The sequence below is a fragment of the Sminthopsis crassicaudata genome, chromosome 3, assembly GCF_048593235.1.
Source record: "Sminthopsis crassicaudata isolate SCR6 chromosome 3, ASM4859323v1, whole genome shotgun sequence".
In the NCBI taxonomy this organism is placed as follows: Eukaryota; Metazoa; Chordata; class Mammalia; order Dasyuromorphia; family Dasyuridae; genus Sminthopsis; species Sminthopsis crassicaudata.
In genome coordinates, this window is record NC_133619.1 from 643,284,816 (window position 1) to 643,311,236 (window position 26,421).

A 26,421-nucleotide genomic window follows, 5' to 3' on the forward strand; every position below is an offset into this window, starting at 1 on the left:
TCAGATTTCATAACTTTGATCTATTACTTATTATTAGATCTTATTATTATTACATTCTTGATCTATTACTTATTATTGGAGCTTATTATTATTAGATTATTGATCTATTACTTATTTATTTTTTGTTTGGAAGACAGAGTTCCCTCTGGTTACAAAAAGTCTTAAGGATTTAAATGGGTACTTTGTTTTCTAAAGAAGAGGAAAAATGAATGAAAAAAGGGAGAAGAAAGAAGGAGGAGGAAAGAAGGAGGAAGAGTAGAAGGAAAAGATGGAAGAGAAGGAGAAGATGAAGGAGAAAGAGAAGGAAAAGGAGAAAGAGGAGGAGGAAGAGGAAGAGATGGAGGAGGTAGAAGAGGAGGGAAAATGAAGAGTCAAGATCATTTAGGAATTGGTATAAAGGTAGAAGAGACCTTGAGAACTCTCAATGACAGAGAAGAGAGTAGAGAATGAATATTCTGTGTTGGGAAGAACATAAAACCTTCTCATCGCTGGGAGAAAAACAACTGCAAGAATGTGGGTGATAATGGTCAGAAGGTTCATCAATTGATTGTGGAATCAATGGAATCAACTACTCCCCATATGGGACATGTCCAAGTTACATCAGTGAATCCAGTTTGGTTCATTTACCCCAGTGTTAAAGATGGCCCCTTTGGCCCGAAGGGTCGATAGGAACAGCACTTTAAACTCTTCAGGATAAAGATAATCTGTGTTGTTCTGGCTTTTGGGTAAACTATCATGTATTCATTCACTTTACATGAAAATCACCAGGAAGATATTATTTCCTTCAGCACTTATGATGGATTTTGGCATCAGAATATGTTAAATGAAGAACAAAAAAATAACCAACTGAAACTTTTTGGGGGTAATCATTATTGACTGTGAATTTACTGCTTTTGCTGTTAAGCTAAAACAGTAACAGTGACCTGCCCTGAACTAGGTGGGAAGTCCTGATGAGAGGCAAGAGTCCTCAGGACATATTGCTTTGCTCTGGGGGTGAATCTAGGCATTTCTGTTTGAATGATTGTTGAGCCAGCCAGTATTCCACCAGTCAGGGACAAATGCCCAGAAATATCTTCTAGCCTTTGAGGGGAAATGTTCAGAATTCAAGTCTGCCTCTTTCATATTTATCATCAGAAATGTCTACCTGCAGCCCTAGAAAATCAGAAGTACATGGGCAGTCCTTCAAGCTTTCCCTTTGTGAATACAAGGTCCATGTTTCTGGAGGTTCCTGTGCAGAAACCACACAGAGGTGATAGTTGGCCATAGTGAATCACCAATAGTTTTAGAGAACTCCAAGTTCCCTAGAGCCCCTTATGGGTGTCACTGCTGTCCAAATGAGAGATGCACAGCAGTTCTGCCACAAGCTATTAACATTGAAGAAATCAGAGAGCTCTTATAGGTTATCACAAACACAGTTAACTCTAATAAAATAAAAACACAAAGATAACAGTGACCATAAGTAAAAGATTTTCTTTATTCCATTTAAAGGGGAAAACAAGAAACATGAGCTCTGGGTCCTCTAGAGGAAACATCCTTTAGTGTGGGCAAATCTCAAAACTTATATCAATAAATAAACAGTGAACTGTACTCCTGACCATGGAAAGGTAATAGCAACAATGCACAAATGTGATTCCTAGCAGGACTCAGGAATGGAGCATGGAGATTACAGGTGCTTGTCCAAACAGTCAGCTAATGCTGATGTGGAATTATTCTCAGAATTTTCTGTGGCTGAGGTTATCCAGATGTAAAGTGCAAAGAATTGTTCTGCCAATCTCAGGACACAGTTTCATTGCTGGGCTTTAACTCTGGAAGTATGCCTCCTCATAGTAAAAAGAGACATGGTAATTATGAAATGGAGAATCTGACATTTCTCCCTTTTGACCAAAAGGAGGGGAAATTTAAAGAAGCATCCCCTCCTTTTGGCCAGTAAAAGAGAGGTAGGTACTCACATGGATATCTCATATACTAAAATTGGAATGATACAGATTAGCATCATCCCTGCACATGGATAACACAAAAATTCATGAAGTGTGAAGTCTGAGTTAGCTCCCTGTTGACCTCAGATCAGCCAGAATCAGGGTCAGCAGAAGTCCTTGGTCTTTAGGGGGAGAAGTAAAGGAGATGGATGAAAAAAACCATGAGCTCTCCATGTCTCCTCCTTGTTGTCCACAGCTAAAGTGACCCTGGATCATCTTACTCCGCCCCCTAATCCCTCCTACAATTATCTGTATCTACACCAAAAGATTGAGCCAGCACAGAATAGTGGGAAGGGCCATTTTCCAAGCATATCCTAATAAAGTATTGTCCAATAGGTAATTAGCCTTAAGTGTTAGGATTCTTACAAGGGGCTAAGTTATTGGAATGGATAGAGACAATAATTATCTAATTTAGCATGGTTAAGTATGATTAATCTGATCCTACAAGGAGATGTTATGGGCCAGAACTTGAAACAAGGTACTGAGTGGAATTGAGGAGACAATGGTTAAATCTAATTTAGCATTGATTTGATAATGGTTTCCTAGTGATGAAATGTTTGGTGTGTACTCTGTGGGCAGCATATAAGCAAGAAGTTCTCAGGGCCAAAGGGGATTAGGGAGGAGAGGACTTCCGAAGGACTTAGGGAGATGCTGAGTCAAGATTCATTCCAACTTCCACCTTTGTGCTGGCTGGAGACATTGGGAGGACAAGAGACTGAAGCTGGCTGGAGAGATTTGGAGAGGGTTCTTGGAACCAAAGAAAGAGATAGGCCTCTATTAAAGCTAACCAGGCCCAGGAAAAGATTCAAGATTTTGAAAGGCACAATAAAGGAACTGGACTTTAACTCCTGGCTGCATATTGGATTATTGAACAGAATTGAAACTAAAGCTGCCTCCAGAAGCTCCCCAAGAGACCTGCTCCCAGAGAACGATTATAATTTTAGAAAAGGGAACATTACATTTAAGTGCTCCCTTGTCTGATTCCAGTGCACCAACTCAGAGTTTCAGCCCTTTACAATGAAGTGTTCCATATTTTTTTTTCCTTTTTGGTTCTTTTTCTTTTACTCAGTTCTCCTTGTACAAAATTATAAATTGATACTATTATGATGCTTTCAAATCTGAAGCCTATTTTCTCATGTTTGGGTGGAGAGGCTTAGCTGTGCTAGAGTCCATATCTCCCTCCCTGATGTTACACACTAAAGATACAATTGCCAGGAGTTAAAAAAGATACTTTGTTCTCCATAGTCTCATATTGTCTCAGAATTCCGAGTCAGAATTGTTTCAGCACCTCTTGCAAGATTTCTGGGCTATTCCTGAGAAGCCAGGACAACTTGGCCAGGAGAACCTGTCCTTGTCCCAGCTTTAACAATTAGGGTGATCTTATCAAATTCCCCAATTACCAGAAAATCTGTTGTCATCAGGGAATTCTGGGAGTAGCTGGGATCTGTAAGTTTATAAAGGCATTCCTGGGACGTAGTGAATGAGGTGGTCTTCATAACACGCGGCACCTATATCTGCTTCTTTGGAAGCAGCCAATGACAATCTCTCACCTCTGTGGTGCTGACCAATTAGATGATTTTTTTCTCTGTACTTTGGTGTGTGCTTATAAAAGGGTATTGTATCCTGAAGGTGGTCAGAGCCAAGACCACTAGACCTATTATTTATTATCAGATCACATGCTCTTTATACAAAATGATGAATTATTGGCAGATTTGCTTCCATCTTCCTCTTAGCAAATTTCAAATGAGATCATTGGTGTTAGAAGAGGGATTTGGATAGGAGAATGTTCCAGCTGCAGAACCTTATCACCCTTACTTTGGCCCAAGTGAAGCAGCCTCCCCAAAGCTTCCTCACACTGTTTCTCTTAGGGACATACAAGAAAAAGAAAAAGAAAGCTTTTAGCATGGGGTGTCAAACAAGGAAGTATGAGGAGAAAAATAAGCAGGGGGTTATGCCTGAAGTGGTGGAGATAAGGACTGTGCTAAGAAGTTTGAGAGGCGGGGCACTTCTCAGTTTCTCAGCCTTCCTTCACTTCTGCCTAAACCCAAGCATATGCCCTTGGGGCATCCTCTTCTTTCTGATCCTCCTCCTTAAACTCCACCTTTATGGGTAAGAGAAGGAGGAATATTGTGGGACAGTGACACATTGGGCATCTCCAGCACAGTTTTGCCTTCCTATGTCTTGAAGTAAGACAAAAGAGAAGAGACATTTTGTTGAGATTACAATTGAGCACTTCAGCTTTTTAGACAGGGTGGGTGATAAATGTCTGCCAGCCCTTACATCTATCTCCATCCAAGAAAAAATTGATACCACAGTGGGTAGAACTGTAGCCCTTATCCAGAGGAAAAACTCAGGCCTTATTAGATATAGGACAGGAGCAACTTGACCAAGGACATTTACAACCTTCTCTAAGTCCTTGGAATCCCCTTGTATTTTGCTCTATTAAAAAAAAAAAAAAAAAAATCTGGAAAATGGAGGATGTTGACTGATTTAAGAAAAGTGAATGAACAGATGGAAGCTATGGGAACTCTTCAGCGTGGGCTTCTATCTCCTACTCAGTTGCCTAAGCAATGACCTTTTTGGGTCATACACATTAAGGATTGTTTCTATTCTATCCCTCTGGATAAGGAGAATTGTTAAGGGTCTTGTTGAAGACTTAGGCTGAGAAAATGAGAAAATACCAAGCTGGGTTAATGCAGGGTAAATTTATCAGGTTGATGGATAACAGCATTGACTAAAAATGGGTACAGGCAGGACTGCTGTTGGTACTTCCAGAACTCATTGTGAATGTACTCAGGACCTGTTTTGTATCAAACTGAGATCATGATTGTTGACTTTGCTGAGGATCTCAGAATGTTTGCCGTCATGCATGAGAATACCTTGACAGTGATGAATGTGCAGGAGTGAGCACAGAGATCTGTGGGAGGAGACCCTCCCCAGCTATAACTTGGCTATAGTTCTTTAGGCTTATATGGGGCACTGAGAACTATAGGGTACATAAAAGGAGGCAGGGAAAAAGGCAGAGGAGAAGTTCCTGAACAAGTAATTGAGTGGCAATAAAGCTACCTTCTCTTTCCTGTTCCTCTGGTAAGACACTGGCTGCCCACAGTGGTAGGATCCAGACAGAGAATATAAATTTTTTGCCTTTTCAGGGCCCAGTGTTAATTTAGCCAAGCTTTATAAAAGATATGAATGGAGTTTTGCTACATGGAATGAAAATTTGCCCTGCTATGTGTCTAATGTATGTGGCTGCTGCTCTTACTCTAGTAAGAAAAGGATTTCCAAAAGTCACATTATTACATTACATGGATGATACTTTGGAGTGTGCCCCTGAGGAGCAAATGTTAGAAGCATGTCTACAAAAGACCATAGAAACATTAAGGAACTATTGATTGTATACAGCCCCAGAAAAACTTCAAAGACATGTTCCTTTTCAATATTTAGGATATGAAGTATACCCCAAGGTAATTAATGGTACAAAAACTTTCTTTAAGAACAAAGAAGTTGAACACCTTAAATGACTTTCAGACATTGATAGGAGATATCCAATGGATGTATCCAGTGTTAGGCTTAACTACTTATCAATTACAACCATTGTGTGACATTTTAAGGGAAGCACTGCTTTAGACAGACCCCACCAGCTTACAAAAGAAGCCCAAGAGGGATTGAACTAAGAGATGTTGAACTGGCTTTATCCAATGTGGTTGAAAGAACCACTCCAAAATATCAGTTTTTGCTACACAAGAGGCACCCACAGCAGTCCTTCATCAAGGAGACAGTGTGATTGAGTGGGTAAACCTCCCAGCACAACCAGAAGAAAGTCTTACTCCTTACCCAGTGCTTGTGGCTAGAATTTTATTAAAGGCCATTAAACAAGCAGTACAATTATCTGGGATAAGACCTGACAAGATCTTTTATACTAATGCACAAGTTAATGTGTGCTGTGAAAACATCCCAGGGTGGCAAATTTTATTGGCCACAGCAACAAATTTCACACACAGGCCTTCTTAAAGATTACGAGACTATTACATAATTGGCCATGGATTTTTGAAGGAAAAGTTTCTAAAGCTCCTCTTAAAGGACCAACTATCTTTACAGATGCATCCAAACATAACATTTGTGCTGTATACTCTCCTGACTTCTCTATAAAACAGAGGAATCAGAACTTTCTTTCAGTCCACTCAGCAGAAGGACTTGCAATTATTCTAGCTCTTAATTATTACTCAGGAAATGTAAACACAATATCTGATTCAGCTTATTCAGTAGGTGTGGTGCAAAGAATTGCCACAGCAAAGATAAAATTTGTAGCCTCCACCATATTTCATCTTTTTAAGGAACTTCAGGAGAAAGAGAGAAAAGATCCAGGTAAGTATTAACTCTTCCACGGTCACTTTCATACTGTTATTCTAGGAACTATTTTTCTTGGAAATTCAAAAGGCAGATTGTCTTCTCACCATGTTAGCCAACATTCCCCTATTTCAGAAGTGCCAAGAATCTCATTCTAAATATCATGAGGCTGCTCGAGCTTTGTCTCCAGTTTGGGATTAGAAAAGTGAAAGCTGGGGCATAGTAAAAGCCTGTCCAGCTAGCCTTCCTTTCCACACTCCTACTCTCCCTCCATGAAAGAACCCTGGTGATTTGAGACCCAATGAAATCTGGCAAACGGATGTGACCTATTACAAATCTTTTGGTCGTGTGTCTTTTATCCACGTTGTGGTAAATACCTTTTCAGGATTCACTTTTGCAATACCAGCAGCAAAAGAGACAGCCCAAGTGGTCACTGAATTCCTTATACAAGCTTTTGCAATCATGGGTGTGCCATAAGCAATAAAAAAAAAGATAATGGAACTGCATAGACTTTTTTTTTCTTTTTTTTCTTTTTTCTTTTTTTTGCTTAGGCAATTGAGGTTAAGTGACTTTCCCAGGATCACACATCTGGGAAGCATTAAGTGTCTGTGACCAGATTTGAACTCAGGTCCTCCTGACTTCAGGGCTGGAGCTCTGTCCACTGTGCCATCTAGCTGCCCTTCTGCCTTTACTTGTAAACATTTTGCACATTTTTGTGCACAGTATCAGATTTCACACACCACCGGCATACCCTTCAATCCTTGAGGACAGGCAATAGTGGAGATGAGGAACAGAGACATCCAGATGCTTCTCCAAAAACCAAAAAGAGGGGGAGGCACAGATAACCCTAGAGAACTTCTAAATTTAGCTCTTTATATTGTTAATTTAAAAAAAAATTTGATGAAGATGCACTGGCTCTGGCAGACAAGTTTCATAAAGTGCTGAAAGGCCAGTGTCCAGTACTAGCAGCTCCAATATCTTTAGATAATTGCCAAATGATGTGGCGAGATCTGGAGAGCAGTGAATGGGAGGGACCAGACAGAATAACTGCTTGGGGCAGAAGGTTTGCTTGTGTGTCTGCAAAGAGAGCAGGAATCCAATGGGTGCCAATGAGCTCTATCTGCCTTGCCCATTGGAGAGAGATGGAAAAAGAGAAGACCTTCTGCTTATTGAGGCTTGAGGCAGGCACAAAACCCACTCTGCAGGATAAAAAGAAACAAACAAATAAAAATGTACAACCACTTTTGCAAAGGTGATTCCACTTACCACTGATGGAGGGAACATGTGCACAACGCAAAACTCAGTAGTTCTAAAAGATGAACATCTCTTGTGAAAGAAATCAGCAGGTGTCACATTCAAATAGCCCAGAGTTAACCAAGGTGGACAAATGAAAGTCAGCGTACTAGAGTTGGAATGGGATTCATATTTTTCTGGATTGGCCATGGTGATGAGGAGGGGCATGAAGCAGGAAGAGATTTTGAAATCTAATCAACTAATTGGCTAATCTAGTCAATAAATTTCTACTCCTGCCAAAGGAGTGGACAACAGGTACATTAAAATGTGATCTCCATTGCAGGAAAGCACCAAACCACCCTCATCAGTGTATATTATCTCACCATGACAAACCTTCATAGGGTCAAAGAAAATCTTCATATAAAGACCTGGAGATCCTCATCATCAATGTGTTTATAATACACTTTGATGCATGAGTAGGCACAGACTATCAGACATATTCCTTGAGAGGGATACAGTCAGAAAGAGCAATGGCAATGATCACTTATTACTGAAGACTTGCACATCTCATCCTCTCATCACCAACTTTGTCCTCATACAATTATTTAGGGCACTTTAGCCCATTTCTCGTTCCAGGAGGCACATAGTGTGGTCCTTTAACAAAAAGCCTGCTCAGAGAACTGGGGGCTGTCAAGGCGCACTTCTGATTCAATCCAGGGAGAAGCCTTATGGCCTGAGACTCTGGTGAGTGGTGTTGGGATTATAGCTCCCGGTGTATCTGCCCCTGCTGATTTATCATTTGGTTGTGTCCATAGGGCTGTGATTTAGGTAAAAATGATAAAACAGTAAGGATGGTATCTTCTAATTCCTGAATCAATTGTATTTATGTGGGGCAGAGTAGAGAAACGTCATCAGCCTCACTCTGTCCTTCAGGGCCACCAATGTTTAGTGGCAAGACCAAAGTCAAGATGTTTGGTATGGGTTGGTTTGGAGTAACGACCTTGGCACTTTTTGATATCTAACCATTCTCTAAGAGCTCCACAACACCTGATTCAGCTGATAGCTCCATTCTGGGGCCTGGGATTCTGATGCTTTCATCAAAACCTGCCCTTCCCAGACTCATCACACTGCTCTTTCTCCCCAGACATTCCATGGCCCACCAATGGGCCTCCTATGACTGGAAAAGTTACCAAATTAGCCTCAACTTTCCTGCAAAATATACCTCAGCCAATCTCCTTCTGGCATATAACCCCTCTCCTCAGGCCAACCAGGTTAGTGTTTCCTTTAAAGGACTTAAGATTAGTCTTGTCCCTCTCTGGCTCTAGAGATCGACATCCCTTCCTGGTCACTTGAATACCAGATATCCAGAAGGATCTCCCAGTATTCATGGCTGCTTAGTTGCAAACCCTGATGGACAACTGGTGCAACAAAGCTACACCAGGCAGAATCAGCTCAGGGTGTCCTTGTTGAAGAACCAACTTTGTAAAGTTTTATTTATAGTTAAGCAAAGCTGCTTATGTGACCTGTGAAATGCTACACCCCAGAACCTAACCTATTAAAACACCAGCCTGTATGGGCCTGCTTCAGACACTCTCCAATTCCACTCCCAAACCTTGTGGCTTCCCTGGCCAACACTCTCTCCTGACTATGTTTCCCCTATTAAAATGTAAACTCTTTCAGCACACGGCCTGTCTTGTTTTTTATATTTGTAACTCTAGCACTTAGCAAAGTGCCTGACATAGACTGCGGGCTTAAAGTCTCATTTGATAATTTTTCATTATTTTTATTCAAAATTGATCCTTGTATTAGGCTAATTCATCATCTTGATACCTCTACTTTAATTTTATTTATGGACATGGGATAGCATGGCTTTCACTCCTTTCTTCGATTTTATTTCCTCTGAATTCCTCAGTATCTCACCCTCTATTGTTTTCCCTAAATCTGGGCTTCAGTTAGGTCTTAATTAATGCAAATGATGAATTCCATAAAGGAGTCCTATGCCTTCTAAGTTTCATTATTCAGATTCAATATTCATTATTATTATTATGAAAAATATATCCACTGGCTAGAGCCCAATGGAAAAATGTAATGTGAATGTGAATCATGTGTACATTTGTGATTCATTATATACAGTAACCAGGACCTGGCTGTAATTCTCTATAGACTCAACTTTGGTCAATCTAGGTAGACAGCTTTCTTTTTTTTTTTTTTTAACCTTTCTTTTAAAACTTTTCAGGTTATATTTGCAAAATTCCAAAAAAACAAAACAAAACAAACAAAAAAAAAAAACTCCTTACCAACTTCCTTTATATGCAATTTATCCTTTGTTTTGTGTGGTTATTTTAAGCTAGAAATGTTCCAGAAATCAAAGGATCAATTGTAATGCAAAAATATCTCATTTTGCAAACTATTCATCATGACCAGCTTAGAGTCATTAAATTTATTTCACCAAGGCAAGCATTATTTGACATTACATAATCTCTTAGCATTATGAATTTGTTGAGAAATGATTACAGTCACCATCATCTCAACAGGTAGAACATTCAGCTTACAACATTCAGCATTTATTTATGTTTAAATCACAGGCTTAAAAGGATCTTTCCACAATAATATCTAATGTGTGTCAGTCAAAAGTATAATTAGCATGCTGAGTAAGGGACCCACACTGGAAGCTTTCCTTTGGGAAACAGCATGGATGCCTGTGTCTCAATTCTAATTTTCTTTCTGCTAGTTATAGTAATAAGAGAATAAAAAGTAGAAGAGAGATGCAAAGGAGGAGCCAGAATTATCATTTGTTGATCATATAGGGATGAATCAGAGAACACCAGATGATCTCCATCTCAGCACTGATCCCATGGGAAGAGATCTTGGTCCATCCCCTTCATCTTCTCTTGGTACAGCTTGTTGAATGTCTCCATTTGAGTCACTGTGAAGTGGTTTTTCCAGTCTCCACAGATTCCTGTCACATATGGAACAACAGGTGCTGGGATCATGTCCTTAGTGATCATTTTTTCCCATCCCCTTCTCCCCTTCCTTCTTGGCTCAGGAAGGAGACATGAGTAGACTACAGTGACTGATATTGATGGGACATCATCCTCCCCTGCAACCAGTGAGTTCTCTAACCCTAAACTCCCGCCATCCAACTGGCTGGGAGGCTTGCTTGCTCCTCTACTTGGTTTTCCTCAGATGAAGGAAAACCTGGGAGAGATTTTCTTGGAAACTCATGCATTCTATCTCTGAGTGTGTCATTGCATAAAAATATACTACAGGTTATTACATTAATGGGACAAATTCTTTGGCTGCCTCTTTTCTGACCTACTGTTTTGAGATTCACACCTTCTCTGATTCTGTTTCTGAGTGCCTAGATGTCAGCTGGGATAGGGGGAGGGGGTGAACCACCTACTTACCTCTCTTGTGGTCCTACAGCATTGCTTCTCACCTTTTCTCATCAACATAATTCTGGAAGATTCCATATCTTTTACTGGCACAGGTACTTTGTTTTCCAGGATATGGTTTTTCATAACTGGGAAGGAAGAATTCTCCACGACTGAATTGATTTTTTCCTCATTCAGCTCCTTGCCCAAGAATTGGCAAATTTTTTCCACACTGACCTTAGGATTCTAGGAAAAAATACAACCTATAATGGTGGGATGAAAGTCTTATAGAAAGAAAAGGAGGAAAAGGGAAAGGCCAAAAGTGTAAAAGAAGCAGAAACAGGGATTTTAGATAGAGAGAGAAAGAAAAATCTGAAGGGAAAGTTCACTTATTTATTTATTTATTTAATAACTATAACTTTTTTTTTGACAGTACATATGCATAGGTAATTTTTTTTTTAGCAACATTATCCCTTGTACTCCCTTCTGTTCTGAGTTTTTCCCCTCCTTCCCTCCATCCCCTCCCCTAGATGGCAGGCATTCCCATATATATTAAATATCTTATAGTATATCCTAGGTACAATATATATGTGCAGAACCGAATTTTGTTGTTGTTGTTGCAAAGAAGAATTGTATTCGAAAGGTAAAAATAATCTGGGGTGAAAAACAAAAAAAATGCTCACAGTTTATACTCATTTCCCAGTGTTCTTTTCTGGGTGTAGCTGATTCTGTCCATCATTGATCAATTGGAATTGCATTATCTCTTCTCTATGTTGAAGATATCCACTTCCATCAGAATACATCTTCATACAGTATCATTGTGGAAATGTATAATGATCTCCTAGTTCTGCTCATTTCACTCAGCATCAGTTGATGTAAGTCTCTCCAAGCCTCTCTGTATTCCTCCTATTAGTCATTTCTTACAGAGCAATAATATTCCATAACATTCATATACCATAATTTATCCAACCATTCTCCAATTGATGGCCATCCATTCATTTTCCAGTTTCTAGCCACTGCAAAATGGGCTGCCACAAACATTTTGGCACATACAGGTCCCTTTCCCTTCTTTAGTATTTCCTTGGGATATAAGCCCAGTAGTACCACTGCTGGGTCAAAGGGTATGCACATTTTGATAACTTTTTGGGCATAATTTCAGATTGCTCTCCAGAATGGCTGGATTCTTTCACAACTCCACCAACAATGCATCAGTGCCCCAGTTTTCCCACATCCCTTCCAACATTCATCATTATCTTTTCCTGTCATCTTAGCCAATCTGACAGGTGTGTAGTGGTATCTCAGAGTTGTCTTAATTTGTATTTCTCTGAACAATAGTGATTTGGAACACTCTTTCATATGAGTGGAAATAGTTTTAATTTCATCATCTGAAAATTGTCTGTTCATATCCTTGTAGTGGGTTCTAGGGAGTAGTGGGAATGGGAAGAAGGATGAAAAGGCAATCAAGTAGGGAAGGAGAGAAGGTAGACAATTTGAAGGTAGAATAGGAAACAGGAACAGGAGGTAAAATAAGAAATTATGGTGAGCAGATGAAGAGCTGGTAAGGGAAGTGGAGATAAAGGAACAGAAGAAAAGAGAACAATTGAGGCTAATAAAGAAAGAAAAAAACTGTAGGAAAAAATTAGAAAAGGGAAAAAACAGAGGAGCTGGAGTAAAGTAGAAGGAGAAATAGAGGCAAAGACCAAGGAAGAAACAACAAATGTGAGAAATTGAGAGAAAGAAACAAATTAAATGAAAATAGAAAGAAGAGTTGAAGAAAAAGAAATAAAGAAAGAAAATAGAAGGAAGAGATGGAGGGAAAGAAAAAGGAAAATAAAATAGGAACAATAACTGTAGGTAAAGAAAGAAAGAAAAAAATTGGAAGAGATGGAGGGAAAGAAAATGGAAAAAAAGAAAAGAAATTAGAGTTAAAAACAGAAAGAGAAATGAAAAGAAATGAAAAGTGGAGAGAAGTAGGTGGAAGAAAAGACAGAAATGAAGAGAGAACAGGAAAAAGACATAAAGAGAAAGAAAGAAAACAGGAAGGAGATATAAAGGAAAAGAGGAAGAAAGAGGAAGCTGGAAGAAGTATTTGAAGGGGAAGTTAAGGGACAATGAGTGGATGGGGAAAAACAAAATATATGCTATTAGGAGATGGATGGTTGAGAAGAGGAAGGAGAGAGGGAAAAGGGATTAGGGAAAAGAAAACCAGCAGGGTAGGGTCATAGGGAAGAATGCAAGAGATCTCTGAGGAAATTTTTTAAAAGCTAGGAAATGAAGAGGAGAAGGAAGATAGAAGAAGAAAGAGATGAGGGATGAACAAAACCATAATGAAATGAAAGGAAGGACATTAGGCAGGAAGGAAAGTAGACATGGTTGGTGGGTAAGGGAAAACTCAAGAGATTCCTGGGGAGGAGAAAAGAGGTCCTTCTTACTCAAGATTGTGGAGCTCCTCCCACCAAGTTCTCAAACCACACAGAGAAAATCAGCCTCCAATGGCTGTCACAGGAAAAAGCTTCTGACAGATGTGGAGATATCCTGCAAAGAGCTCTTTTAACAAATGCCAGGATCTCCATGGAAGAGATTCAGAGTGAGGGGCCATGACTGGACCAGAGGATGGACCAGGATCAGAACTGGCAGGTACTGTAAAGAAGACTTAATGGTTTGTTTGTTTTTTGTTAAATAAGTTACTGCACTATATGTTGGTAACTTCAGAACCAAACACTGGCATATGGAGTCCGGCCTCCCTGAACTGGGACTCAATCTTCCTTTCTCTTTCTCAGCTGCTCTGTTGATGCAGTTTCTGACATGCTGGGTTGATACTCCAGCTTTCTCCTTAGGTCTGTGTGCTCCGTCCTATTCGTAGATGTTTGTGCCTGCTTTCCCCTCCTTCTTGACCCAATGTCAGTCACTGATGAAGAAGAGCCTCCATGTCTTGGTTTGGGGCATTTGTTCTGACTTTCCCCCATGCTTGGAAAATTCATCACTGTCCATTCTGTCTGACTTCCCTGGCTTTTAAAAACTCCTAATGGAAATCCTACCTTCTACAGGAAGCCTTTCCCAAGCCCTCCTCATCCTAGCCTGCCCGTCTCCTGAATGTGTCCAATTTATTACAGTACTGTTCTTATTCATACAAAGTCATTTGCACATTCTCCTCAATTAGATTTTATGGTGTCTGAGGGCAGGAGCTATCTTTTGCCTTTCTTTGTATTCCTAGCACTTAGCAAAATGCCTGGCATGTAATCCTTGGAAAACATTGTTCCTTTTCTGAGTGAAACAATATGCAACCTGTCATGCAGAACTAAGATATATGCAAGATTAATTGGAAAGAATTGAAAAAAGGGAAGGCAGTAACATTAATGGGGACCCCTGGAAAGATGAAAAGGGAAAAGGACAGGGACCTTACTTGATGAAGTTCCTCATAGGTTAGGAACAAAAACTTCTCAGAATTTCTCATGGGAAGCCATCCTCTGATGTGGTCAAACCAGGACCCATATAGAACTGGAAATGAATGGAAAAAGAGAGATGGGAGCCCAGGTTATTTCTGTTTCAGACTGATAAGGTGCTTACTCTGCCCTAGATGCTTGTCACAATGAGAGTCTTGGACAAAGAACTAAATTCTACTCTTACCTTACAGTGTGTGTCTAGGAGAGAGGGTAGGGGGAATAGTGAGGTTGGGAGTGGAGAGGGAGCTTGATTCCTAATCACAGCAAAATGTCATCCAAGAGCAGTCTAGCTAGGAGGAGAGCCCCAGGGAAGTCACAAGTACAACCAAGAACATGGCTCAGGTGCTGGCCTTAGCCTGAGAGTTCTCAGCAAGAGAAAAAGCTAGGTTGGCCCCTGAAATAAATGGAGGAAGTAGGGGAATTGAATGATTTACATTTCAATGCAGGCCCCGAGCTGGTTGGTGTCTTGAGCTCTGCCTTTCCTAAAGAACACTGGTCTTGGACTCAAAAGGCCTGGGCTCCAATGAGTGTCAGCTCTGTAAATTTCTTGGTCATATAGTCTTGAAAAAATCCCTTTTGCAGTCTTCACTTCTAACAAACACTCTTCTCTAAGATGGGGGAGGAAGTCTTTGCTCTGTCTATATTGCTGAGCTGTTGGAAGGCATGTGCCTCCCAGGAAATGAAAGGATGTCAATAAAATAGGGATTTTCATTATTATGCCATAAGGGTGTGGAATAAATACAGGGAAAAGTGATAAGGATGGGAAGTAGGATGCAGTTCCAGCATTCCTTCTTCACTCACCTTTTCCCTGCAGGAAATCTTCAAAGAAATGCTCAAAAGTTGAGTATAACGGGTAACATGGGATATAATTTTTAAAATGGTATAAAGATACAAGGATGTCCCTTGGATTCCTGGCAACATAAAGGATCTGAAAGAGAATTTGGAAGATTGCATGGTTAGCACATCCATTTTCCTTCCTCATGAAGCATCTGTAGCAGGGAGAACATTTGACCCATTTTTTGGAGCTGCCTTCTCCATCCATTTCTTATATCCCTAGTCTTTACTACTGTGCTGGCAGATATCAGGTGCATAATAAATCCTTTTTGGCTGGCTGACTAAATTATCTTTAGCCATTGGTGCTACTGGTAAACTGTTTCTATTGTATATAATTACTCATAGATGGATCACTCATGTTGGTAACTACATATTTCTGCTATGGTCATGACAGCACCTACTCACCCCATGGGCTAGATTGCTTTTCCCTAAATACTCTCATAATATCCGATCCTGATTCTCACAGAAAAACCACCTCAGAATTGGAGTTACACTTAGATTTTGTCAAAATTCTACACATGATTCTTTTGTGAGGAATACAATTTCCTCATTCATGACTTTAGTTTTTTTGTTCTTGCCAATGTCTTTCTATTAATGCAAAGCAGCTATTCACAACAATGTGAATATTAGATATAAAATATAGTCATTTACTTAGCAATAAGGAAAAATAAGGAAAGAAAGGGAATAAACATTTATTAGATAGTGACTTAGAATAAAGGCATGACAATATCCTGGCTGAGGATGGCATTCAAATAAAGGACAGATAAGAATGTGTATGGCAGGAGTTTGTAACTCAAATTAAATTAGTTTTCAATGGAAAGTATGGGAAAGGGAAGTATATAATAGAAGGGATGTCTATTCTAGAGGGAGTGGAAATTCTGTTTAAAGAAAGGACACAGAAGAAAGCAATTCTAGGAGCACACTGAGTGCTTACAGAGAATTTACCCAAAAGTCAAAATGGGCCCAGATAATATAGGGAAAATAGAGGGTAAAGACAAGTGAAGGAGGGAATCATGGCACTCTAATATCTTCAATATGACTGAACTTGTTCAGGCATCTTCCAATGAATGTGGTATTCCACACAATAGTAATAGTAATATCTCCTCAGATATCTCAGACATTCAGGGTTCTCTGGAAAGAGTGGTTGGACACAATGTGTGACAGCCTTGATGTATTTCTCTTTCCAGCTTCAGCTTGAAAATCTCTATTCTTCCCTTTATATTCATCACCTACTCCTCTTCAGACTTTTCCCTTGATTCCTTTGACTTTTTTTCCTTTAACTCAAGTTGTTCTTCTGAGAACTCTAACATTGCAGAATAAGAGAGGCAGAAGGGAAGAGAAGTAGCCATCTAGTTAAACCCCTACATTATTGAAATATTTATTCTTTTAGTGCCATCTGCTCTGAGTGCAGCCTCCTTGTCTTCCTTTTGCACCTCCTCTTCCCTCTTCCTCTCCTGCTTCCAGTTCTCTGATTTACACCATATATACAAATATGGTTCAAGTACATGATAAACCTATCTGCTTGAAAGGTAATAAATAGTGAAGTTCTTAAATGCTTCCCCAGATACATCTAATGTTCCAATTTTACTTTAACCCATGGAATCCCAAAGGAATTGTTGATGAATAAAATCTTAGTGGCCAGAGCCAGATCTTTCAGATATTTTTTGTCCGATAAACCAGAAATTAGGGGTTGCCCAGAGTGCTGAATAGCCTGGGAAACAAAGATTACTTTAATGACTGAGCCAATACAACAAAACTGGTAGTTCTAACTAAATTAGTTTACTTATTGCCACACCAACAATTATTTAATAGGGCTGGAAATTCAATTGGAAGAATGAAAGGACAAGAATATCCAGGGAATCAAAGAAAAAAATGTGAAGGCAGATGACCTAGTCATACCTGATCTCCAATTTCATTATGAGATGGTAATTATCAAAACATTTTGTCCCTAACTAAGAAATAAACTGATGGATCAGTAGAATAGATTAGATATACAAGGCATTGTAGTAAATGCCCATAGTAATCTAATGTTTAACAAACACAATGATTTAAGCTTTTTGGACATAAATTCATTCTTTGATTAAAAACTCCTGAGAAGACTAGAAAATAATACAACAGGAACTAGTTACAGACATACATTTCACACTGTATAGCACATGGAGGTCAAAATGTATACATAATTTATTCAAAGATAGTGATAATAGTAACATTAGAAGAGCATGGAATAATTTAACTGTCAAATCTATGGAGAATGGAAGAATTTAACATGAAACAAGATATAGAGAGCATTACAAAATGAAAAATGCATAATTTTGACTCCACAAAAATGAAAAGGTTTTGCACAAACAAAACCAATGCAACCAAAATTAGAAGTAAAACACAAAACTAGAAAAAAAATTTATGAGTATCTATGATAAAGACCTCATTTTTCAAGTATTTAGATAACAAATTTATAAGAACACTAGTAATTCCTCAGTTGATAAATGGTCAAAGGATATGAACTGGCAGCTTTCAAACAAACAAATCAAAACTATCTGTACTCATATAACTTCTAAATTAATACTTATTAGATAAATGCAAATTAAAACATCTCTGAGGTACCACCTGACACTGATCAGTTTGTCTTATGTGATTAATAGGAAAATAATAAATGTAGGAGGGGATGTGGGAAAACTAGGACAGTACTATATTGTTGGTAGAGTTGTGCATTCATCCCACTATTCTGGAGAGCAATTTGGAACAATTCTCAATAGAATATAAAACTTTGCACCCTTTGTATGGCAGTGACATTATTTGGCCTGTATCCAACAGAGGTAAAAAAGGGGAAATAATCTATTTGTACAAAATTATTTATAACTGTTCTTTTGTGGTGGCTAAGAATTGGTAAAGATATGCCTATGAATTGGGGAATGGTTGAACCAGAAATTACATCTGATTGTAATAGTATATTTAGAAAACCAGAATTTACATGAACTAATAGAAATTGAAGTGAGTAGAACCAAGAGAATGTTGTATATAGTCACAACAATATAGTATGATGAATTGAGATTGCTTCTCAGCAATATAATGATCCAAGATAATTATGAAGAACTCATGATAAAAATATTATCCATCATTAGAGAAAGTAATGATGGTTTGTTTTTGTTGAGGCAATTGGGGTTAAGTGACTTGCCCAGAGTCACACAGCTAAGAAGTCTTAAGTGTCTGAGACCAGATTTGAAGTCAGGTCTTCCTATTTCAAGGCTGTTGCTCTACCCACCATGCCACCTAGCTGTCCCAGTGATTTTTTCAAACCAGATTAAAACACACTATTTCTCCCTTCCTTCATTTCTTTTTTTCATTCATTTCATCTTTATTACATTTTCCTTTCTTTCTTCCTTCCTTCCTCCTTTCCTTCATTCCTTCTTTTCTTCCTTCCCTCTTTCCTTCCTTTTTTCTTCTTACTTCTTTTTGTTTCTTTGTTTTTTTCCTTCTTTCTTTCATTTGTTTTATTGCAATCAATATATAAAAAGGAAATTTTTTTATGATTGTACATATGATTTATATCAGATTGCTTTCTTCCTCAAGGAGGAGTAAGAAGAAGGAGAGATAAAAATTTGGATGTCAAATTTGAATAAAAATAAATGAATGTCTAAAAATTATTGTTACAAGTAGTTTACACATAGTTGGAGGAAAATAAAATGTTATTTTTAAATTTTGAAACAGATATCAAACAGTTTGAACTGGGAAAAAATGTTTCCCAAGTTTTTTCTCCATTTTTTCCCTCATAAACTGACTCAGAATGAAATGATCAATTTAAATGAGTCTATTTAAAATCTCTTTTGTGAAACTGTTGGGAAAACTGGAAATTAGTATGGCAGAAATTAGATATGGACCCACACTTAACACCATATACCAAGATAAGATCAAGATGGGTCCATGATTTAGGCATAAAGAATGAGATCATAAATAAATTAGAGGAACATAGGATAGTCTACCTCTCAGCCTTGTGGAGGAGGAAGGAATTTATGACCAAAGGAGAACTAGAGATCATTATTGATCACAAAATACAGGATTTTGATTACATCAAATTAAAAAGCTTTTGTATAAACAAGACTAATGCAAACAAGATTAGAAGGGAAGTAACAAATTGGGAAAATATTTTTACAGTTAAAAGTTCTGATAAAGGCCTCATTTCCAAAATATAGAGAGAACTGACTCTAATTTATAAGAAATCAAACCATTCTCCAATTGATAAATGGTCAAAGGATATGAACAGACAATTTTCAGATGATGAAGTTGAAACTATTTCCACTCATATGAAAGAGTATTCCAAAACACTATTGATCAGAGAAATGCAAATTAAGACAGCTCAGAGATGCCACTACACACCTGTCAGATTGGCTAAGATGACAGGAACAAATAACGATGAATATTGGAGGGGCTGTGGGAAAACTGGGACACTGATGCATTGTTGGTGGAGTTGTGAAAGAATCCAACCATTCTGGAGAGCAATCTGGAGTTATGCCCAAAAAGTTATCAAACTGTGCATACCCTTTGACCCAGCAGTGCTGCTACTGGGCTTATATCCCAAAGAAATACTAAAGGGAAAGGGGACTGTATGTGCAAAAATGTTTGTGGCAACTCTTTTTGTAGTGTCTGGAAACTGGAAAATGAACCGATGTCCATCAATTGCAGAATGGTTGGGCAAATTATGGTATGTGAATGTTATGGAATATTATTGTTCTGTAAGAAATGACCAGCAGGATGAATACAGAGATGCTTGGAGAGACTTACATCAACTGATGCTGAGTGAAATGAGCAGAACCAGGAGATCATTATACACTTCAACAATGATACTGTATGAGGATGTATTCTGATGGAAGTGGATATCTTCAACATAGAGAAGATCTAATTCAATTCCAGTTGATCAATGATGGACAAAAACAGCTACACCCAGAGAAGGAACACTGGGAATTGAACGTAAAATGTTTGCACTGTTGTCTTTCTACCCAGGTTACTTATACCTTCGGAATCCAATTCTTACCGTGCAACAAGAAATTTGGTTTTACACACATATATTGTATCTAGGTTATACTGTAACACATTAATACGTATGGGATTGCCTGTCATCTGGGGGAGGGAGTAGAGGAAGGGAGGGGAAAATTTGGAAAAATGAATACAAGGGATAATGTTGTAAAAGAAATTACCCATGCATATGTACTGTCAAAATTTATTATTATAAAATTTATTTTAAAAATCTCTTTTATGGTATTAGTATTGTCCATGATGTTTTCTTAGCAGAGATACTGAAGTGGTTTTTCATTTCTTTCTCCAGGGAATGACCTATTGTCAGAACTCTCCCGTGAACTGTTCATTTTGAGTAATTCTTCAAAACAAAGGTCATAATTTCATTAAGTTACAGAATCCCTTCCTTCTACAACAATGTAGTGATAAAAGAGATGACACTGCAAGATGAGCCCTTGTTTCAGGTGTCCAACATGCTCCTGGGGAAAAATTGAGGACAGCTACAAGAATCTCTAGTACTAATGGAATGGTTGGACCAAACTTAAAGGGAAGCCAAGCTGTGAGTGCATCTACTGACAAAAAAGGGCTGATATTATAAAGATAAATATTGCTCAAGAACCCAAAATGTAAAAGCCATGAACCAAAAATTGGATATGGTCAAAAAGGAGACAGAATGATTAAACATCCACATCTTAGGTGTCAGTGAACTTAAATGGAAGGGAATGGCTGAATTTGATTCACATGATCACTACATATGCTACTGTGGATATCAAGTGATATTTGTTCAAATCTAAGACAAACTCTTCAAGGTCACAGAAACACAAGCAAGTTCTCTAACCACTGATGCTAAAGAGACCAAAGTGAATCAGTTCTATGAAGATCTTCAACATCTCCTAGAAATAATACAAAAAACCCACTCATTAATGGATTGCAATGTTAAAATAGGAAACTTAAAAATAATTGGAATAACAGGCAAGGTTGGTTTGGGTACAGAAAATAAATCAGGGCAGAGACTAATAAGAGTTTTGTCCAAATAATTTATTGGTCACAGTAAATACTTCTTTTGAACAACCTAAAAAAAACCTCTAAACATGAATATCACCTGATGGTCAATATAGAAATCTCATTCTTTATATATTGTGCATTCAAACGTGGAGAAACGCTATGTAGTCAGTTAAAATAAAACCTAATGCTGACTATGACTCAGATCCTGAACTTCTTGTAGCACAATTCAGATTTCAATGGAAGAGAGAGGGGGAAACTATCTGACCCTATAGGTATGAACTAATTTGTATCATTCATGAATATGAAATGGAGGTTAATTGATTAAAAGGATTAGAGCTGGTATACAGAGCGCCTAAATATCTCTGGACAAAAGTTTGAAATATTGTTTGGGAGGCAGCCACAAAGACAAAGCATTCCAGATAAAAAGAAGTGTGAAAAAGCTAAATGGTTGTCTGCTGAAGTTTTACAAACAGCTGAGGGAAGAAGGAAAATGGAAGGGAAAGAGGTTAATTAAATATATGCCCAAATGAATGCAAAATTTCAGAGAATAGCAAGGACACAAAAGAAGGTTTTCTTAAGTGAGCAATGGAAAGATATAGAAGAAAACAATAGAGTAGGATAGGCAAGAGATCTCTTCAAGAAAATTAGAGATTTCAAGGGCAAGTTTGATGTGAAAATGGACAAGATAGAAGATAAAAATGGTAGGGGGTTAACAGGAGCAGAAGAGATTAAGAAAAGATGGTGAGAATACACAAAAGAAGCAGACAAGACATCTCTTACCATCACTGATAACCAGGATGATGTGGCTACTGATCTAGAGCTAGACATTCTGGAGGAGGAAGTCAAGTGGTTTTAGGAAGCCTTACTAAAAATAAGGCTAGTAGGAGGACTCTGGGAAGATGAGTCAAAACATTTCAAGCTCTCCAGATTTTCCCCAAATTTGTGCCTCAGAGTGAACATCAACTTTAGAAAAACAAAGACTTGTAGTGTTCCTCCTAAGAACAGAAGAAGAGGAAAAAGTCCCCAGGATGAAGTTTAATTTAGATGAAATGCAAACAACTCTAGGATAGCTCCACAGAAATAGCAAGTAAAGAACCCTGGGGCTAGGTAAATTTGATTGGAGACTCAGTCAGAATCACAGGAAATTTCACCTCTAAGACAGTGTGGGAAATTAGGGCTTTGAGTACTGGAAGACCTAGGGAACTTCTGCTGATTAAGAATACCAGCAGCTGTGCTGCTGAGAAAAGGCTCTGCAAAAGAAGAAACCAGCATATCCAGTGAGTAGTATAATTCTTTGAAATGTTTCTCTGCCCAGAGAGAATTTATAAAAGAACTCAAAAAAGAATTTGAAAATCAAATGTGAGACATTGAGAAAAAGAAAACAAAACAAAACAAACAAAAAAAAATCCAAGAAAAAACAAGAAGATTGTGGGGAAAAAAGGTAACCATTTGAAAAAGGAGATAGTCTTACATATGAAAATAACTCTTTGAAAATTAAAATTGGGCAAGGGGAAGACAGTGAAGCTATAAGAGACCAGGAAATAACAAAATAAAATAGAAAAGGATGAAAAAAAATAGAACAGAATGTGAAATATTAGAAGAACAGATCTGGAGACCACATTAAGAAGAGAAAATATAAGAATAATTAGGCTACCTGAAAGCTGTGACCAAAAAGGAACCTTGACACAATAGTGCAAGAAATAATCAAATTATCCTTGATTATAGAACATGAGGAGAAAGTAGAAATGGAGAAAATCCACTTACCATCTCAAAGGGATCCTTTTAGCCCCAATTAACCCTATTTGTCCCATCTCCTCATTGCTCCTGGCTTTCTCCTTTGGAGCAAGCATCAAACAAACAAACAAATAAAACCTAACCACTTGTATATATGTTGGCCCACTAGATATTGGAAGAAGAATTCTTCTGTCTCTCTGAGTCCCTTCCTACTACTAAATCATCAGGAAACCTTTCAATTCCTTTCAAATTTCCCCATCTCCAATACAGTTTTCAGCATTTCTTCAAACCTATACAAATCCTCTTCATGCTTCCATTTTCTTTCCTTTCCCTTCTTTATTTCATGCTCCTATCCTGAATGTTATCCTCCACATAACCTTTGTCCTTCCTCACCAGAGGTAAAAGTGAGCAGTGACAGAGTCAGAAGAGCCAAGCAGGAGAATTATGAGGCAGTGTGTAAAGCATGGAGAGCAGAGAGAAACCTCCATCTGCTTCCTCCCATTCTCTAATTCCTATGAAATATGAACCAGAAATGTTGCTCCAGCCTCTCTCTGTCCCATCCTCCTTCCACCTCCTAGATATCTGTTTCTTTCTCTTTCAACTGGGGCCCGCATGTGCTCACCTTGGCCTTGCTGGTGAAATAGGACTTAGGGAAGAGTTGGACTGGGAGATGGGAAGTGAAGAGACCGGAGTCTGTCCTGTTCTTGATCATTTCCATGTTATATTTTACCTCTATCCAGGGACAACGTTTCCAATAAGGGACAGATTTAACCCAAGTGGGGTCCCCTTTTGAGTAGATCAGGCTGAGGATGTTTATCATCCAGTGGGTGCCTGCATGGAATAAAAACAAAGGATGGGTTAGGGTGTCATGATTATTTTATTCACAGAATCATAGGTAGGAGAGGCAGGAGAGACTTCACAGATTTCAGTCTTGCCCACATTTGAACAAGCCAGTGGAAAACTTCCACAGGAGGAGGGGAAAGGACTCCCCAGCTCTACCTGAGAGAGTGCTACTTACTAAGTTGAGATGAAATTCAAATGTGCCTGGGGAGGTGGATGGCTACACCAAAGAGCCTATGGCGATTCCACCAGCATCTTTGGAGCACTTATGGGATGCCAGACCCTGTGCTGAAGGCTGGGGATCAGAGGGAAGGAAAAACTCAGTCTCTTACCACAAGGGGCTCATAATCTAATGTAGGAGCAAAAATGTGAATAACTGAGTTCATATAAGTGACATAAAGAATGGATGCAGGGGGATCTCAGAGAGGAGGAGCAGGGAGTTGGGAGTTTCATGGAAAGCTTCTAGTAGAAGATGATAATTGAGCTCAGTCCTGCAGGAAGCCAGGGAAGGTAAGAGACCAAGATGAGGAAGGGGAACCTTCCAGGCATTGGGGGAGCCGGCCAGCACAAAATAAGCTTAATATACAGTGTATGTTGTATCAGTTTATTTTGATCAGAGTTGGGAAACATAAGCATGTGTTCCCAGAGTTCATGCTGCTCACTATAATGGTGTCAGGTGGACCCAGACAGTGCAACTCTGTGAAACATCCCACTAGCTAATCCTGCCTGGAAGTTTGCATGAGAGATGTTAAGAGAGAACCAGCTGTCATGGGAAGATCTATCCCTGATGGGATTGAGAAGTTAAGGCAGAGATTTCTCAGCTATAAAGGAGGAATAAGACTTCACCAAAGAGTTTGGGTTTTTTTGTTCATTTGTTTATTTGGCATTTTTGCTGAGGCAACTGGGATTGAGTGAATTGCCTAAGGAAGTGTTAAGTGTCCGAGGCCAAATTTGCACTCAATTTCTTCTGACTTCAGAGCTGGTGATCCATCCATTGCACCACCTAGCTGTCCCTGACTTTACCAGAGAAATGGGTATGGGAAGTGCATTCTGTGTTTTGAGTTCTGCATAAGCAAAGGTATAGGAGGAGGGCAGCAGGGAGCATTTCTAGGGATGGGTCAGCAGGGCTGTAGCACAGCATATGTACAAGTGCTCCTTTGCCCTGTGGGTCTGAGGACTTGACTTGAGTTCTAATCCCAGTTGTATCATTTCCATGCAAACTAGGGGACCTTCCAGAGACCTTGGAGTGTTGGAGTTAATGAAGTATTGGATGTAGTCAGGAAGCCCTGGGTTGGAATGTTGCTTCTCCCAAAGTCTTCTGCTGAAACATCAAATGCTATCTCAGTTTTAAGTCTCTCTGGAGCATAATCCCTTTCCAGTCTTCCTACCAGTTACTCTTTCCCTGACTACCAGTGACACTGAGCTCTGGGAACAGGAGCATGAATCTGGCCTGGCCTTCCTGGGGTGCCTCAAACACTCCTTCCTTTAAAGAGGATCAGGACACATTCCTGAGAGACAAGCACAAGCAAAGGGGGACCATGGTGTCAGGATTATAAGACTTCTCTGTTTCTTTTTTGGTGGCCTTATGGCTCCTGGCCAGCTTCTTTCCTTCTCAGCTCATGTTGTTCATGTTTAATTTTCAAGTCCTATCTTAAACTTCCTGACACCATTTGGGGTTTTCTTGGCAAAGATATTGGAGTGGTTTGCTATTCATTCTCTAACTTATTTTACAGGTGAGGAAACTGAGGCAAAGAAGACTAAATGATTTATCCAGGAAAACAGAGCTAGGAAGTATCTGAGTGTATATTTGAACTCACAAAAATGAATCATTCTCACTCTACTGTACTTGTCCCAAGACACTCTGTTTATAGTTTAGGTTCTTAAGCTGAGGTCCATGAATCTCCAGAGTTATCCACAGACACAGAGGATCCATGAAATTGAGGGGGACAACTTTGTTTTTAACAATCTCTTAATAAAGTTTAAAACTTAGTTTAATTATTTCAACTTTTTATTCTGAAAAGGGGTATATGAGCTTCACCAAATTCCCTGCCAGAGAGGCCAGGGTGCACCAAAGTTTAGGAATCTCTGGTCACCAATGAGAAGGCTGGGCTACCTGCTGTCTAAAGTCTCTTCCTTCTCGGAGGTCTGAGCCTGGAATGTGGAGGAATAGAAGAAAGCTCATCTCTTGTAGCCTCCTTCCCCAGGTCCTGTTTCCTTTCCCTGCTCCTTACCTGATTTAGGGTAGCTCACTATTATTACATCTTCATCCTGAATTTCAAACTCATCCCGCAGCCATTGAATATATTCCACATCATATCTTTGAAGGAAAGGGATTCCTTTGAAAAAAAGGAATTTTGTGGGATTCTCCATGTAGGCTGTTGGCTTCTGGTTAGGTGATAAGATTTTTCCTGGATCTTTGTCACTGCTGCTTCTGTTCTTGTGTCTGTTTTCTTGACTCTGCCTCTCCAGTCAACTATCCTCCCTTGATTAACCATTGATTAAAAACTTTGGGATTCACTTTTCTGATATAAGAATGAACAAAGCCAAGTAATATAAATCCCCTGCATCTTCCTGTGAAAAGAGACAGCAGTCACAGTATTTCTTGGTACAGGTTCCTTGGTCACATGG

The 26,421-nt window shown here is 38.9% G+C and overlaps 1 protein-coding gene and 1 pseudogene across 1 annotated transcript; one reads left to right on the forward strand and one right to left on the reverse strand.

The window, feature by feature from the left end:
* The first annotated feature begins 1,950 nt into the window (after window positions 1-1,950).
* Window positions 1,951-2,043, forward strand: LOC141565214 (U6 spliceosomal RNA; annotated as a pseudogene).
* An 8,353-nt stretch (window positions 2,044-10,396) lies between these two features.
* LOC141560033 (sulfotransferase 2A1-like) lies at window positions 10,397-26,163 on the reverse strand. Its single transcript, XM_074297665.1, has 6 exons — window positions 26,025-26,163; window positions 23,576-23,784; window positions 15,175-15,301; window positions 14,334-14,428; window positions 10,996-11,176; window positions 10,397-10,515 (listed from the first exon to the last, which is right to left on the reverse strand). Exons 1-6 carry the CDS (start codon window positions 26,161-26,163, stop codon window positions 10,397-10,399), a joined length of 870 nt encoding a protein of 289 aa, XP_074153766.1.
* Window positions 26,164-26,421: the final 258 nt, after the last annotated feature.